Raw genomic sequence first — 16,565 nt, 5'->3', positions numbered from 1 at the left:
CCCCTCCCCTCTCCTCTCCTCTCCTCTCCTCTCCTCTCCTCTCCTCTCCTCTCCTCCCTACAGGACAAAAAGACTATAAATAAAGAGGTTTTGTTGTGTAAACAAGAACTGAATCTCCTGACTCTGAACTTTGTTTTCACTAAATCCCGATCCAGGACTCAGATCTGCTTCCGAGCCGATCATCTTTCTCGTTGGAATTTATTTTTAATTTGATTAAAAGCAACAATACATTTAAATGCATGGAATGGAAACAGAAGAATAACAGATGAATAATAAAAGCCTGCTGTAGGTGAAAACTGTGAGCTTTATTTAAAAACTAAAACTAAACGGATTATTAAATGCTGCTCTGCTGCTCAGGTACAGTTTTGACCCAAAATTCATTCGTTTTCACTCTTTTCATGGTGATCAGGAGTGAAGCTTGGGTTTAAATAACAGGATTTAATCAAATCCTCCCATCAGGGGGAGATTTATAACAAGTCTAAATTCAGCCAATCAGATGTGAGCGTACGTGCGGCTTCCTGTCCGGGCGGTGTTTGGTTGGACGGGAGGGAACATGGCACCGGAGCTCCAGGACAGGTCCAGATGTTGTCTGTCCTGTGTCCACATCCAGCAGGGCTGTCCCTCGTCCCCTGTCCTGTGTGTGGTCTTCAGGGACAGGGTCCCAGGGTGTCTGAGGGGTTCTGTTGGACCTTCAGCACGCTCCAGCCCTCGGACACGCTTTTCTCGTTTTAATAAATAACTATGACGTTATTTCTGAAGTTTAACCTTTGGGATGAAAGGGGGCGGGCGATATGCATCCCTGCAAGGCATTTAATGATTTAAAGTTTTATTCAAAGCCTTGTTTGCCATAGAAACATAAATGTATATACCTAAAACTTCCACATTCAAACCTCAGCTTTATGAGCTGTTTAATATTTATAGGTTTCCTCGGTTGGTTGGTTTAAATGTGACTTTTGGTTAAATCTGTTTCCACAAAGCCGGTTTAAAGATCTTCTGCTTGTCTCTGCTGCCTTCATCCCTCACAGATCCACACATGATGCTGGAGGATCCCAGCCAATCAGACGAGCCGTTAAAACAAAACTTCAACATGATTACATTTTCTGTAAATTACAAACTTTAACTCCTCAGACAGAAAAACGTTCAAAGTATGTGAACTACTGGGAGGATTCTGTGTCTTCTTTTGGGTTTCTCCACCTGGACTGGAGGCTGGACCTTGACAGCCATCTGCATGACGTCACAGGGTCACATGATCTGCTATGTTCTAAAACGCCGCCATTTTGAGGGACCTAAATCATGTAAACAAAGGTCTAAACGGTGTCTTACACTCATAAATATATTTGTTTCTGCTCTCATGACTTCAGCACAGGTAAATGTTTCTTTTAATTTATTGTTAAGAATAAAAAAAGTGTTTAATATGAGTTTAAAAACTGCTGAAAAGGATCATATTTTCACTCTTTTTTTAATCACTGTAAACAGGATCAGATAGGAGATTTTATTGTTAAAGTTTGAAAAAAGGGTTTATGTTAAAACATAATTTCATTTCAAAGAGCTTTAAATAAACTTTAATTAAACCTAGATCCTTTATCTGGGTTAGAAAATAGGAAAGTTACAGTATTTTAAAAGTCTAATCTTAATTTCTACACATTTTAGAGAGAATTATTAAACTTAGAGCAAATGTTTGTTGATGAATGTTCAGAAGCTTTTTCAGTACTTAAAATAATATTAAAGTAATTAACCTTTATTCACCCTAATGTTTGAGTTTGTTGCCACAGAAAATTAAATTATCTTTTCCATATTTTGCTGGAGTAAAAAACGTCTGTGCTGATAAATACATCTGGTTGATTTTTGGAGTGGAGGCAGCTGAAAACAAACTAACTGTCTGTTAGACTGTTAAAAAATCCTTTTGCTCCTTCAGGAAAATCCAGCAGTTTTTGTTGGAGCAAACAGAAAGTAAACAGCTAGATGACAAATGGAATTCTGGGAACTTTTCCTATTTAGGATCCGTGCAGATTCCCATTATTCCGACCCACAAGCCAAGAAAAATAACCTTTTTTAGGAGATGGAACCAAAGCGTTATCTGCTCAACCATCCAGCACGTCTAAAATAAATCAATATCTTTCAGTTTAAACATATTAACCTGATGTTTCAGTTAATCAGTGATGGATGTTCTTGTTCTTCAGTTTCAGAACCTTTTTTTAAAACACAAGATTCCAGTTTCATGTCTGGATGAAGAAATAATTGTTTATGAACTATTGTTGTTTAAATATTTGAATAGAATATTGTTGGGCCTTGCAGTGATTCCAGCCAGGTTTAGTCCCTCAACATGGCTGTTCAGAAGTCATAATTGTCATTATTTATTTGTTTGTTTATTTTTCTGAGCTCATATTTAGACCAAATATGCTCGAGTCGAGCATTTATTGAATACATGTTATCTGTCACCTTTCGCAGTTTGACATCTTAGCTCTCAGAGTACGTGTTGTGGATGACTCTCAGCTACTACCACACCAAACCTTCACTGCCTATCTGTAGGTGTGATTGAGTTACAGCAAACCCAGTAACCCAAGGGGGCCAAAATTAAAAATTTGGTCCTAGCCAAGGGCCAATCAGGATCAATATTTATTAAAAATTACATAAATTAATTGGTTTTAGATGTATTATGTCAAATCATTCATATAGAAATATCAATGATCTTTTCCCAGTTACAGATTATACAGAATTTAGAGCAAACAGACTTTAATGAACACAGACAAATAGATCAAACTTCAAAAAGCTCATCATTAGCTGTCATTTCTTACGCCTCACTCAGCTTTTAAATGAAGTTTTTAACATTAAAACATTAAAAACCTGATCATACAGAAATTAAAACTATATATTGTTGGCTTCTAAGTCACTGTCAGAGAAAACTTCAGTTTTTTTAAGCAAAATAAGAATCAGAGACTCGATCTGAACCAGACTAGAGGGCCGGATGAAACGTTACAGAGGGCCGGATCTGGCCCGCGGGCCTTGAGTTTGACACGTGTGATTTCCAGTTTCATTAAAATCTGTCCTGTGGTTCATGAGATATTTTGCTAACAGACATGTCCAAAAACATTGTCCCTCCCTTTTCATCTTCGGTGCAAAGATAAAAATAATCCACAGGTGAGGAAGAAGGACGCTTCTGTCTCTTTAAAAGCCGGATTGTGCTACCGAGCAGAGGAGGGGAGGGGGATTTAGCTGCAGTGGAACAGTCCTCTCTAATGAGCAGATTTTCTGAGCGACAGACCCACGCAGACAGAGGAGACCGTGAGACCCAGGCAGCGGCTGTGCGTCAGCCGGAGCTCCACAGGGGAAACATGGATCCGAGCAGGAGAGGACAGAGCGCCGCGTAACGCAGTCGCATCCATGGACTGAAGACGACGCGCGCAGAGGATAAACCACTAATGGACGCAGTGGATTAAAGACCTGCAGATACAGAGGGAGGGAGAGGGGAGGGAGAGAAGAGCAGAAATTAATCCATTCAGTTGTTTATTTTCACCGTGTGTGTGTGCGTGCGCAGTTTCTGTCAGGAAGAGTGTGTGTCTGCAGGAGGTAGGAGACTGCATTCCTGCTCTCCATCACCGAACGACAGCAAAGCTGAATATCTGATGGGCTTTTTGGGCCGTTTTCACTCTCTCCCTCTCTGTTCGCATGTAAGAGCGCAGCCACATATGTGACGATGAGGATGAAACGATGATGGAGAGGTCCAAAGTGAGTCACAGAGTCTGACGGATAATCAGGACAATCATCTCGCTGTTTTTTTTTTGTGGAGGGGGGGCCTCACTGGTGATTTAAGGGTTGGTGGTTTGCAGGGAATCTTCTAGGCTCTGCCCCCCAGAGAGGTGGAGGCATCATCAGGTAGGAGGCAGGAGGATAAGTGGGCCTGAGCGAGAAGCAGGAGCGAGTAGGAGGAAGAGTCAGTGTCGTCGACTGTGTAGGAGGCCAGTGAAGCTCCAGCTCAGGGAGGATAATGGCAGCTTCAGGCCCCGCTCTGCTCTCTTCTCACCTGCAGGAGCTCCACAGAAGCTGAAGCTCCTCTGAGGCCGCCGGGAGAATGGTGTGAACAGTGAGGGGCCTGGCTCTGTGGCTCTCCTCTCTCCTCCCTCTGCTCTGATCTGGTTGGAAACCAGAGGTGGCGTTTCGTGGTTTGTGTGGGAGTTCTCCTCCTCCCCCCTCACCTCTCCAACCTGCAGGCTCGGCTCCGTGGGTTGCTCCAAGCACCAAACTGTCCTTCTTTCTGCTCCCTTTCTTTTCTTTTTCTTTTCTTTTTCTTTTTGTCGAGGCTTCAGGGGAATTGCCAAGACCTGTTACATGCATGTCCACTGGCGGCAGGTTCAACTTTGACGATGGGGGGTCATACTGCGGAGGGTGGGAGGAGGGCAAGGCGCATGGCTACGGGATCTGTACGGGACCCAAGGGCCAGGGCGAGTACTGCGGCTCCTGGGCCCACGGATTTGAACTGCTGGGCGTCTACACGTGGCCCAGCGGGAACACCTACCAGGGCACCTGGGCGCAGGGCAAGAGACACGGCCTGGGGGTGGAGAATAAAGGCCGGTGGGTGTACAAGGGCGAGTGGACGCATGGCTTCAAAGGGCGCTACGGCGTCCGGGAGAGCACGGGGACGAGTGGGAAGTATGAGGGGACGTGGAACAACGGGCTGCAGGACGGGTACGGAACCGAGACGTACTCAGATGGAGGTAAGAACCGGAGGACAGATGCATTGTGGGTGTTTTGCTGGTTGGTTTGTGGGTAGAAGAAACCGTCTGACGATGTGTGAATTATTGAGCAGAGAGATTAACAGGCTGGTTCCAGACGCACAGTAGGAGGAGTGTTTTCACGGGTCCTCTCGGGTCGTCCTCTCCGGTCCCACGCCTCAACATGACTCGCACACATTCACGCAGGAGCAGGAGGTTACTTCAGGGCAGATTTATCCAAAATCAGGTTTCCTCTGCGTGAGGAAGCATCGCAGAGGCCTTCGGTTCGGGTCGTGAAGCCGTGAGAGTCGAGGAAGAAACAGGAGACACCAACAGAGAGCTGAAATCTGCTGAAATCTGCTGAAATCTGCTGAAACTGAGCTGAAATCTGCTGAAATCAGCTGAAACTGAGCTGAAATCTGCTGAAACTGAGCTGAAATCTGCTGAAATCAGATGGAATCTGTTGAAATCTGCTGATTTCAGCTGAAATTCAGTTGAAATCTGCTGAAATCTGCTGAAATCAGCTGAAATCAGCTGAAGAGCTGTTAAAGCTAAAATATGCAGAATACTAGCTAATAGCTACATGTAGCAAAAGACTAGCTAAAGGTAGCAAAACAGCAGCTAGAAGCTAAAAGCAGCATAAGAAGATAAAAACAGCCAGTTTTTGAAAGACCTGAACAGACCTCGATGTGTTTCTACGGGGAAAATGTTTGTAAATAAAGCTAAAAATTTTGAAAAGTATAAAAGTTACAAAAATCAAAGAACGCAGACGTAGACAGACACCCCCCCCACCCCCCCAAGAAAACTGTGAATGCTGACTCAGCAAACACAGATTTTATTCACAGCCTGAATAAAAACTGTTTGGTTCTGATATCCTCCTGGAAATGTTTGTTTGAAAGGCTGCTCAGGAAGCTGGGCTCGGGGTCATAAAGCATCAGGGTGATCTAAATAAATTAAATAAACATATAAGAGATAAACTCATCGGTGTCTCAGAGGCTGATGATGGTGTCGTTGTTTATCTCGCCTGAATCCTTCAACTAGAAACCCCTCGGTGACCCCAGGTGACCCCAGGTGGGTCAGTTTAGATCTCGTGGATGATTTTGGTTTTGCTTTTTTTTGACACCACGTCACTCCGGGGTTTTCGAGGCTCGATTGTCTGAAAATACCTCGGAGTTCGTTGGACTCGACATATTTTAATGTGCTTGAATTTAAAGTGTTTAAATACTGGAGCACAAAATAAACTCTTGTTGAAGTTTTTATTTGAAACGTCACTCTGGCCTTGTTTAGGAACCTGTCAGCTGGTTAAATTAACTATCAGAGCTTTTTATTATAAAACCAACCCAGGCTTGAAAAGCTGTTTGGAACGGCAACATTTAACTTTTGTGGGTTTTTTGTCTTAAAAGAGATAAAATGAGGACATCAGTGTTGTGAACTAAAGGTTTTTATTCTAAATGTTTTTGACTTTATAGGAAACCCTGGAACTCACGGTTCCACCAAGATATTTCCAGTCGTTGACTCCTGTAAATTAACAGTTTTAGAGATTTATTTTTCCTGGTTTCACGTGAACAAAGTTTAAAACATCAAGCCGCTGAATGATTCATGAAACTTTTTATTAAACAGCAAAATATTGGACAGACAGACTGATTTCAAAGCTAAAAGCTTTTAACTTTGCAGAAAAATACTCAAATGATTCCACTTTATAATCAAAGTACCCTGAAGTTATTAATAACGCAGTTATTATTATTATTAAGCTGTAAACATTTAATTAAGCATTAATAATCAGTTACAGAGCATCAGATACTGATGAAAGAACCACACTGAACATCAAACATTTATCATTAAACATTTAAGAACGTTTGTTTTGGCATAAAATGTTATTTAGTTTAAAAAGAAATAAACTGAGTAACAGGCTAAAAATATCTGAATGAATAAATAACAGGATCAAACAGGATTTGATCAAACAGTGAACCTGCTTCAGTGTTTGAACAGTTTTATCTGTGCTTATTAAAGGTTTATAAAGTGTTAACAAACTCACTAATAACATTTATAAAGCAGTGATACGTCTTTTACTCTTATTGTCTGAAGCAAACTGCTGGACTCAAATGTCCGACGTTAGGAAACAAAACGTTTTACGTAAGGTAAATGATTAAAACTAAAAACTGATTCCTATAAAAACCTAATAATTCGTTTAAAGGACATTTAATTTGTGAACTCTGATTTGAATCAGCGTGAAATCTGCCATGAAATTAAAATCTGTTGCAATTGGCTTCTCTCAGTTCAGTCAGCGTTAACGAAACACACACACACACACACACACACGCACGCCTAAAGACAGAAACACTAAATGCCGTGCATGCAAAAAGAGCCCACACATGGAATATCTGATGGCGTGAGCACAGCGCTGACAGCAGCACACATGCAGCCAAAGCCTCGTTACGTAACTCTACAACTAGAAGGCCGCAGACAGAGTCAGTCCTGATCTCCTCGCTGAAACCCACACAGCGGACCTGATCAGGACGGGGGTTGATCTGGGTCGGCGTGAGAAATAAATAAATAAATAAATGAGCAGTCAGACGGGCTGCAGCGGTTGGATAATAAAAAGATGCATGGCTCCCTGGATGATTATAGGAGATCCTCTCCAATCAGATGAGTGAGATCGTTATAGAGAGAATGGGACGGACAAATATGGCTGAAGTATCTGAACCCACACATGCAGCACAGATCGGCCTAGATATGCAGTAAGTGTTTGTGTAGCTCCAGTGGCACACAGTGTCCTTTTTATAACATCTCTCCTTTATATAGATCTGTGAGATCATAACTCTGTTTGGGAACTGAACCCCCTAAATGGAGCAAAACTCAAACTCAAACCTGGCGTTCCTTGTCGCCCGCTTCCTTTCACGCTGGAGTTTAAAACTAATTTCTCACAGCAGAGGTCAGCTCAGGTCTCTCTACAGAAACAGTCAGTAAAAGTTGTCTAAGGAAGCAGCAGATTGAGCCGAATCTTCACTTCGTCTGAGCAGGACAGGTGACAGTGGGAAGGAAAAACTCCCTTTGAACAGGCGGTCATCTGCTTCGACTGGCTGGGGTTAGAGAGGACAGGAAGGAGACGCAGACGGACTGGTCCAGGAGGAGACAGAAGGACAAAGAAAAACAAGTTAATGACAGAAATAATTACAAATCCAAACACATAGAGTAGAGACATATAGTCAGCCTATTTCATTAAAACCCATCCGGTGGTTCATGAGATATTTTCCTAACAGACAAACAAACACACACAGACTTGAGCAAAAACATTATCACCCTGTGACAGATGACTCTTTGTTTCTGTCTCAGGGTTATCGTTAGCTGAATGAGAACTCAGACTTCTGTGTTAAAGGATTGTTTTGTTACCGTTAGCGATGCCCACCCTGCGTAATGCTGCCTCCAGCAGCAGGTGTGCAGATAAAACACTGAAGATTATTTAATTGGGACGTTAATGAGTTTGACCACCTGAGAAAGGTCTGAAGTTCTTTCAGGAGTTCAGAGATGCTTCAGCCCCACCTGATCCAGCGCTCCTCTCCTCCTCCACCGAGCTGCTCTGTACAGTAGCGTTTCCATAGCAACGCTTACCGACGTGCAGCAGGTCATCGTGTCACGAGGGACCGGAGTGTTCCTCGCCGCCATTGGCCGCCCCCTGCCAGCTCTCCCGGGCTGCGATTGGCCGACCGGGCCTTCCGGGGCTGATGGTGTCTGCAGAGATGAAGAGCTAAGCTGAGTGATTACCAGGCGCTCAGTCAGAGGCAGAGGAGAGGAGGAATGAAAAGACGGCGCACATTCAGTAATCACTTTAGAGAGAAATGGAGTCACAAAGAGAGATTACAGCTGTCAGCGTGTACAACAATCAGAGCTGGCAGAGATTACAGCCGCCTGATGGCTAATACACGGAAACTCGCTTTAACGTCACGAGACAGCATTCAGATCAGCTCAGAACTCATCATTAAACTTTCCTCCTCCTTCAGAGGAGCAAAACAACAAAGTGACGAATAACTAAATTCACACAGTTCTTTTAAAAATAACAAACAAATAAGAGGTTCGCATTTCTCAAACAATGAAAACAAACTTCTCATCAGCCTCTGATTATTCACAAATGGATAGAAATTTAAAACAAAGGCTGGCTTATTGGTTAATCTTAAAGTCCAAGTGCCTAAACATGAGTTCTTAGGCCCAAAAATTAAATTAAAACTAAAACAGGCCCCGGTAATTACCCTATTATTATTATTATTATTATTATTACATAATAATGATACAAGAAGAAAGGTATTAACTGTGTAAAAGTTTTATGCAGAATTCCACTTAAAAAGATCTGAACTGTGTCTTTAATTTACTTCCCAGCTCAGTAATTATCATCATACCTGGTTGATGAGTTGTTTAAAAACAGCCTGAACTCGGACCGAGTTTTAACTCAGCAGGTTATCAGTTTGACCCAACATGCTGGCTTAGGGTTATTTTTAAAATAACTAATTTGTTGAATTTGAGCTCCTTAAAATGGCAGACTGAACCACTGGGTCAGTTTGACCCAATATTTGATCAAACCAACTAAAAAAAAAAAAAAGTTGGTCTTAAATATCTTAGTTTAAGTACAAACAGGAAAGATATCTAGATTTTAACACCATCATCTTCTGCCTTCATCACTTTAATTTTAAAATTCTTCAGATTTTCTGAGGATGAGTTGTTGCACTTTAGTTTTCTCCAAAATAAAAGTTCTTGTCCTGAAGATGAGGCAGACTCTGTCGGGGGAAGATTTGGGCTGAATGATGACTAATTCCCTTATTCTTTTCTGCTTGATCCTCTTAAGCCCTTTGCTCAGCACCTCCCAGGAATGTCGCTCCGGAGGCTGACCTCCGTGTTTTCCTGCAGGAGGCGGAAGTTTTCTCCTCGGTTCCCTGCAGTTTTTACAGTTTCCTGACGCTGCAGTTGACCTTTGACCTGTCGGTGTCGTATTATTGCATTTAAAATCTGAAAACAAACACATTAGCTGAGGGTTTGTGGGCGATTGTGACATAACTGCATTTTCTGCCCAGGTTCAGAGAGTTTTTCTGCTTTTCTTGTTTGTGTTTTCTGAAGAGCAGAATCCAACTGATCTGCTGAGACGTGATGTTCAGGGAAACACTGTTTGATAAAACGACATTTAAAAAATATCCCAGCATAAAAACAACAAAAAGACTGATTTATTAAAACATGTTTCTAAATATAAAGAAATGACACCAAAAAACTAAATCAAAAAAATAATTAAAAAACAAATAATTGTGCCGGGAAACTCTTCACATTTTTTATTATAAACATATTTAGGAGTAAAATCACATTAATGATTTTCTTTAAACTCTTAAAGCTGAGCTCAGGTTACACTTTACATCACTGCCTTTTTAAAATAAATAATAAATTAAGAGGGAAGAATGACTGACAAAATAAAAGTGCAGCAACATGAACTGCAGATAGAAAATAATACAGAAGTTATTACAAAAGAGAAAAGAAGAAAATTGCAGTGAAAATAAATACAAAAAGGAAAGTTTTAAATAAACCAATATTCAGAACATATTTAATTAATTTTACTTTGTAAAATGTGTCATATTTATATTATTAAATGTGACATTTTTGTTTATTTAGTTATTTTTTGGCAGGTATTTAGTCAGCCTCACAGGCATGAAGAAAGGCTTTTATTTTGGTGTGTTCGAAGCATGCAGCGTTTCCTGTTTCTCTCTCTCTGACACATGCAGACGGGCGTTCGGTGATGCAACATTTTCCTGTCGTCAGAATCAAGCTGTCCCTCTAATCCATACAGCAACGATAAAAAGCAAAACACCGTCAGCACACACGGAAACCACGGATGGGAGAAAGTTCCCTCTGTGCACCATTTCTCCTGACGATTTTATTCACAGAAGAAGTTTTCTGGGATCCATCCTCAGTTCTGAACCCACAGCAAACACTACAAACTTCCTCTATCGTTAGTTTTTATTATGAATGTTGGTTGGAACAAACTGACTCTTCTATGTGATGAAATGATGAGAAAATAAAACCCCTTTGGTTAAATCCGTTCTGCAACACTCTGGGTCTTTTTCATGACATTTCAGAGCAGATAAATAATCCCCAAATGAAAATCTGCGAGACTCAGACAGAAAAAAAAAGGCCGAAGCGAAAGCTTTTAAACGGATAACAGTCTGAAATACACGGGCTGGGGTTTAGCTTTGATCTGACCCCCTCACCCCCACCCCCACCTCCTCCCTTTCATTGGGCTTGTTGCCCATAAGAGATGTTTTCTACCTGTGGTCACCATCTGTCTCATCTCTGGGCTCCAGAAGTGACACATCAAAATCTAAAATGGGTCAAAGCATCTCCTCCTTATTGTCTGGTTCTGTCGTTCTCCGCTCCGACCACAGAAAGGTTCTCCATTCTTCCACTCGAACTCAGATTTGGTGTTTTTCCCCTGTCTGCTGGTAAACTGCACCTACTGCAGAGCTGCTCCTCTGCAGGCTGCAGATTATGTAATGATGGTTTGATGTTTGTACTGAGGATTAATGGCGCAGCCTGAAACAGGAAAAAAAATTAAAAATCTGATTTTTATCTTGGAAGTTTGCCCTGCACTACTGCCAAAGCAGCACGGAAAAATGAGAGTTTATTTGTGAAAACATCTCCGCTCTGAAATGAAGGAAAGTCCACAACAATATTTATGCTTTTTGTGCCTAAATCTTATTTATTTTCCATCATGGAAGAATTACTCCTAATGAAGCAGTGAAAATGATCCCACAGTCCAACAGACAACCAATAAATGCTGCAGAAAGAAGACAGTTTGATGTTTATTAGTCTTTATGTTTTATATTTCATGAGTGGAAACAAATATTTTAAAATAAAGTGAAATAATTTGCATAATAAGAGACACTTAGGCCCAGTTCTTCAGATTATTATCGCCTCTCTTTCATGTAATCGTCTTTGTTTGTCTGTCAGCAAAATATTTTAATAACCACTGGACAGATTTCAATGGAACTTTCAGAAAGAACCCAATTCAAGATGGCCGCCACTGCTCATCAACATTAGCAAACACAAAAATGGCTGCAACTCAGTCAGTTTTACAGATACTGAGCTGAGATTCGGTGTGGTAGTAGCTGAGAGTCATTCCTAACACATACCCTGAGCACTAACAGATTGCAGGATATTTTTTGCTTAAAACTTTGGCATGCAAGGTGGTGGGCGACAAGCATTCTTTTATTAATAATGTACTCCAATGCAGACATCTCCACTGGCACAAACTTGCAGAAACGAGAAATGTCTCATGTTTCTTTTTGTTATATTTACACACATATCTGTGCTGACTGAGAGGAAACCACATCATGATTAAAGGCCCAATCACGTGCAGCCCTCGGATGAGACGATGTTTCTGCAGCTTTCATCTCATCGTCACCATCAGTGTTTCGGTGTTTTTGTCCTGCAGCCTCCACAGTCGCTCATGATCTAAGAGCTCCTCCTGTTGCACACACCGACACACACACACACATGCATACACGCATGTTATGTCTCTCTATCTTTGCAGGGACTTTCCATTGACTTCCATTACCAGTACATAACTAACCCTAAATCAAACCTGAACTCAATTCACACCTTAGTCCTAAACCTAACCCCTAACCCAAAAACATAATTTCTCCTCGTGGGGACCAGGCTTTGGTCCTCACAAGGTAGTATATGTTAGGAAAATTGTCCCCACAATGTATCAAATACATGGCCACACACACACACACACTCGTAGATAAAATCGGTGAAATTGTTTTGGCAGGAGAGCCGTGCAGCAGATTGTCCTCAGAGCTGTACAGGCCTGAGGTTGAGGCCTTATCCGTGTCAGTTTTCCTGTCAGTGCAGCTGTGATGGGACAGGATAACCTCGTTTACTGCTACAGTTCTCTCTCGTCTTCTCAAACACGCTGGACATTTTTGTGACTGTAGTGTAAACAGTTTATCCCACTCCGCTGACACACACACACTGTCATTGTGTTTGAATCCTGACTGTATTTTTCAGCACCACGGACAGCGACCTGCAGCCCGGCGCCTCGCTGAACGCTCACTAAACTCCTTCAAACGCCACCATTTACTACAGTTCAGGAGAAGCTTTTTATTTTTGGTTTTATAGTTTTGACACCTTTTAAAAGAAGCATTAAATAAAGACAGACTGGTTGTGATCCCAGCTTTAAGTCAAGTAAAACTAATCTAAGCTAAGTGGAGTTAATTTTATTGTGACTGCGGTTAATTTTTGTGCCTTTTAAAGCTGGAAGCAGCTCCAGGTTCTCCTGTATCTGGAGTTGGTTTCCCAGGTTTACTGGATGTTATCGGGCTGATTCTGCACATTTTGCTTCATCTCTCTGGTAAAAGTGACTCGCAGCAGTGTGGTTTCATGTCCTTTTGCAGCGTCAGCGCGCTCCCTGGAGCTCAGGTGATGCGTCTCCTGCTGCCTTCTGTCTCGCTGCCCTGCTCCAGAATCATGGCCACCGTTTAGTAAAATCCCATCAAGCTGTTGCACGAGTGTTTGTTTGTTGTTTGTGTGTGTGTGTGTGTGTTTGTGTGTTCTTTGATCTATCCCTCATATGGCTGTCCAGCTGTGAGCTGACAAGATTACAAAGGTCTGACCAGATGTGCCTGCCATCTGTCTTTCACAAAGACTCCGTGTGTGTGTGTGGGTGTGTGCAGGTATGAGGGATGTCGTCCTGATGAGGGTGGATTTAACACCACTTCACACTTCGGCTCCTAAAACCAGTGTGTGTGTGAGGTGTGTTCATTCAGAACTTCCTGTTTTCCTGACACTGGAGCCCACGAGGGAAATGTTGGTGCGTGTTTGTGATGGAGACGATGCCGCGGTCCTTATATGGTCACATTGTCGGGCTGGAGCGCGTGTGTTTGCTCCAGAATGAATCAGAGTGCTGTTACATCAGAGGGACGTGCAGGCGGGATGGACTGGAACACACACTTCCGTTTGGGTGTGTAAGGGAGACCGAGGGGAGTGACGGAAACACTCAGATGTCCTAGTTTTCAGCGGCGTGCAGCTGCAGGGGCTGCGATGCAGCAGGAGGTGTGACGACAGGACGCTCCACAACGCTTCACACGCTCTCAGGCGGTTTTAAAAACTTATTTAAACTCTTTTTGTCGCAAATTTTTAGATGCAAACATTTGATATTTTCTGCTTTTTGCTTCAAGCAACAAAATCTCGAGCTTGGGGATGACTCTTAGCTACTACCACATCAAATCCTAGACTTTTTTGAGTTCACTCCACTAGTTAATCAGTTCTAGACGTACTCCCCGTGATGACATTCTAAGAGTTGAATAAAAATCTTCTCTGTCATGAGATATTTTGCTAACAGACAGACAAACAAAGACATAATCATTTACCTTTTGGCAGCAGGTGATAAAAACTCCTTATTCCTTAATTTAACTTGTTGATGTCCTGTTTTTCATCATCTACATCATCTTAATACTTCCTGTTCAGACTTTTGCATTTAAATTTATTTTGAAATCACTCTATGATCAGCAGCTGACATCATGACCCTGATGCTCCAGCCACAAACTGAAGCTACTTTTTGTTTTATTTTGAACTAAATCCAGAGTTAAACTCTCCTCCTGCTGTTCTTTTACTTATTGATGTTCCTGTTCGGCATGGTTCTGTTCTGTATCTCATCTGGTCCGGTCTGTTTGTGGTTCCAGGAACCTTTCAGGGTCAGTGGGTCGGCGGGATGCGTCATGGCTACGGCGTCCGTCAGAGCGTCCCGTACGGCATGGCGGCCGTCATCCGCTCCCCTCTGCGGACCTCCATAAACTCCCTGCGCTCCGGCTCGGAGCACAGTAACGGTACGGCTCTGCTGGACCGCACGGGGGTGCTGGTTCCCGGTCCCGCTGCGGTTCCGGGAACCCTGACCGCCAGCGTGTCCATGTGCAGCACCGGCAGCAGCGGCAGCAGCCCCGCCGTGTCCCGGGGAGGCTTCGTGCTGACGGCGCACAGCGAGGCGGAGCTGCTGAAGGGGAAGAGGAAAGGCGGCCTGTTCCGGAGGTCCATCCTGTCCGGCCTCAAGCTGAGGAAGTCCGAGTCCAGGAGCTCTCTGGCCTCGCAGAGGTCCAAGCAGAGCTCGTTCCGGAGCGAGGCCGGGATGAGCACCGTGTCCTCCGCTGCGTCAGACATCAACTCCACCATCAGGTAAATCCAGGTGGAGGAAGATCTGGAACATGTTCCTCTTTCACATGTAGACTGCATCTTAGGTCAGATTTCTACAAACTTTTCCTCTGTGCACAGAAACCTTCAGGACTAAATTACACCTTCTTTGTTTTCTGTCAGTCTGACAGATTTCTGGTTAATTATTGTGAAGAAAAAAGTTGATTACATCACATAAAAATAAAGCTGAGGGTAAATATATTATTATATTATTTATATTAAACCCAGGGTCAATTACTGGGATCAGTTCTTGTATTAAAACAGGTTAGAAATCATCTTTTCACAGCTTCTGAAATGTAATTACATGTTTTGTGTTTTTCTGTAACTACAGAATTTCTTCTAACCGTATTTAGTTCAATTTGAAAGTCTGACTTTTTGGAGCTTTAAACACAAAAACTGTCTCATTGTTTGTTGCTGCAAGTAACTAAACATTAAATTTATTCTCTGATAGGTCAGGATTTACAGTGAGCCATAAAGAAACACATTATTTTAAATCCTTCCATCCTCCTGTTCATATTCAGTCTGAGTCTAAGAGGAATATTTAACTTTTCAGGACAGGAAGTGGGTGAGGGATGACTTTGTCCGACTTGTCCTGAAATAATAAGATGACGCCGTTCGAAGGGGAGCTGCCCTTCATCCGAGGACAAAGATTCCAGGAAACAAGCACCTGTTCCACTAAACAGACTTTAACACAGATTAAAATGCAGCGCCGGCTTCTGACTCTGGTGTGGTGAATTATCTGACCTGACGGCTGATCTGGGGGGAAAACGAGACTCAGATCTTCTGATCAGGGCTGAAGAAAAACCTCCAGACCTTTCATTTACTGTCGAAATACACAGACTGGATGAAAAGCGGAAAAATCCACTTTATGCTGCACAGAGAGGCTGATTATTATCTGAAGTGAAGTGTTTGAATGAAGCTAACAGGATAAAACTTTAATATTTGGGTTTTTACTGAACACCTTTTTGTGATTTGATGTTTTAGAATTTCCTTAAAACTAAATTACTGACAGGTTTAAGATCAAGTTATTGTGTGTTTTTAACCCTAAGGATTAAACTGAAAACAGGAAATATTAACAACATCCTCCAACGAGGCGACAAATTAAAGGAATGCTTATCACCCGCCAGACATTTCAGCCACAAGTTTTACCACATTTAACATAAAAAATGACTGAGTATTAAAAAGATTTAGTGTTTTCTAAGATCAGTTGGCTAGGGCAGCCATCTTGAACTGAATTGGTTTCAAACTGTAATCAGCTGTAGATGTCCTGAAGGTTTTACTAAAATCCATTTCATCGGTCATGAAATATTTTGCTAACAGACAGACCCAGGTATAAACATCCTCAGCTGCCTTTGCCTTTTCACACCTTCATCCTTAATTTAATCTATATGTGTTCAGTTTTTCTCTAATGCTGGTTGAAGATCAGCGAAAAAGTAAATTTTGCAACTAAATTATTATATTTCGACTTTCTTCAGCTCACTCAGGTTTCATTCTTCCTGTAAACTATGGGGCGCCGTTTGTAAAGGAGCTTGTGCTAAAAATTCATGCCTAAATTTTGTCACATTTAGCTTCAAACACTGTTTAAAAATGTAGTGTTGATTTTCTGATGTCACTTTTTACAACATTTAGCTAATTACATGT

General features: G+C 42.1%; 1 protein-coding gene across 3 annotated transcripts in view; it reads left to right on the top strand.

The window, feature by feature from the left end:
* Nucleotides 1-1,275: 1,275 nt before the first annotated feature.
* jph3 (junctophilin 3) overlaps nucleotides 1,276-16,565 on the top strand; it is a 30,940-nt gene continuing 15,650 nt past the window's right edge. Inside the window, exons 1-3 of one of the 3 annotated variants that reach the window (XM_017439800.3) lie at nucleotides 3,227-4,712; nucleotides 14,423-14,909; nucleotides 15,478-16,130. In XM_017439800.3, the coding sequence (XP_017295289.1) occupies nucleotides 4,331-4,712; nucleotides 14,423-14,909; nucleotides 15,478-15,493 (885 nt within the window). In that variant the 5' untranslated portion in view covers nucleotides 3,227-4,330 and the 3' untranslated portion in view covers nucleotides 15,494-16,130. Of the gene's footprint in view, nucleotides 1,367-3,226; nucleotides 4,713-14,422; nucleotides 14,910-15,477; nucleotides 16,131-16,565 lie in introns of those variants that run through there. The other 2 variants (XM_025002437.2, XM_017439799.2) reach the window with 2 other exon arrangements.

Source organism: Kryptolebias marmoratus, linkage group LG11, assembly GCF_001649575.2.
Source record: "Kryptolebias marmoratus isolate JLee-2015 linkage group LG11, ASM164957v2, whole genome shotgun sequence".
Lineage (NCBI taxonomy): Eukaryota > Metazoa > Chordata > Actinopteri > Cyprinodontiformes > Rivulidae > Kryptolebias > Kryptolebias marmoratus.
The sequence above is the reverse complement of the archived record's forward strand: the minus strand, read 5'-3'. Positions and strand labels throughout refer to the sequence as shown.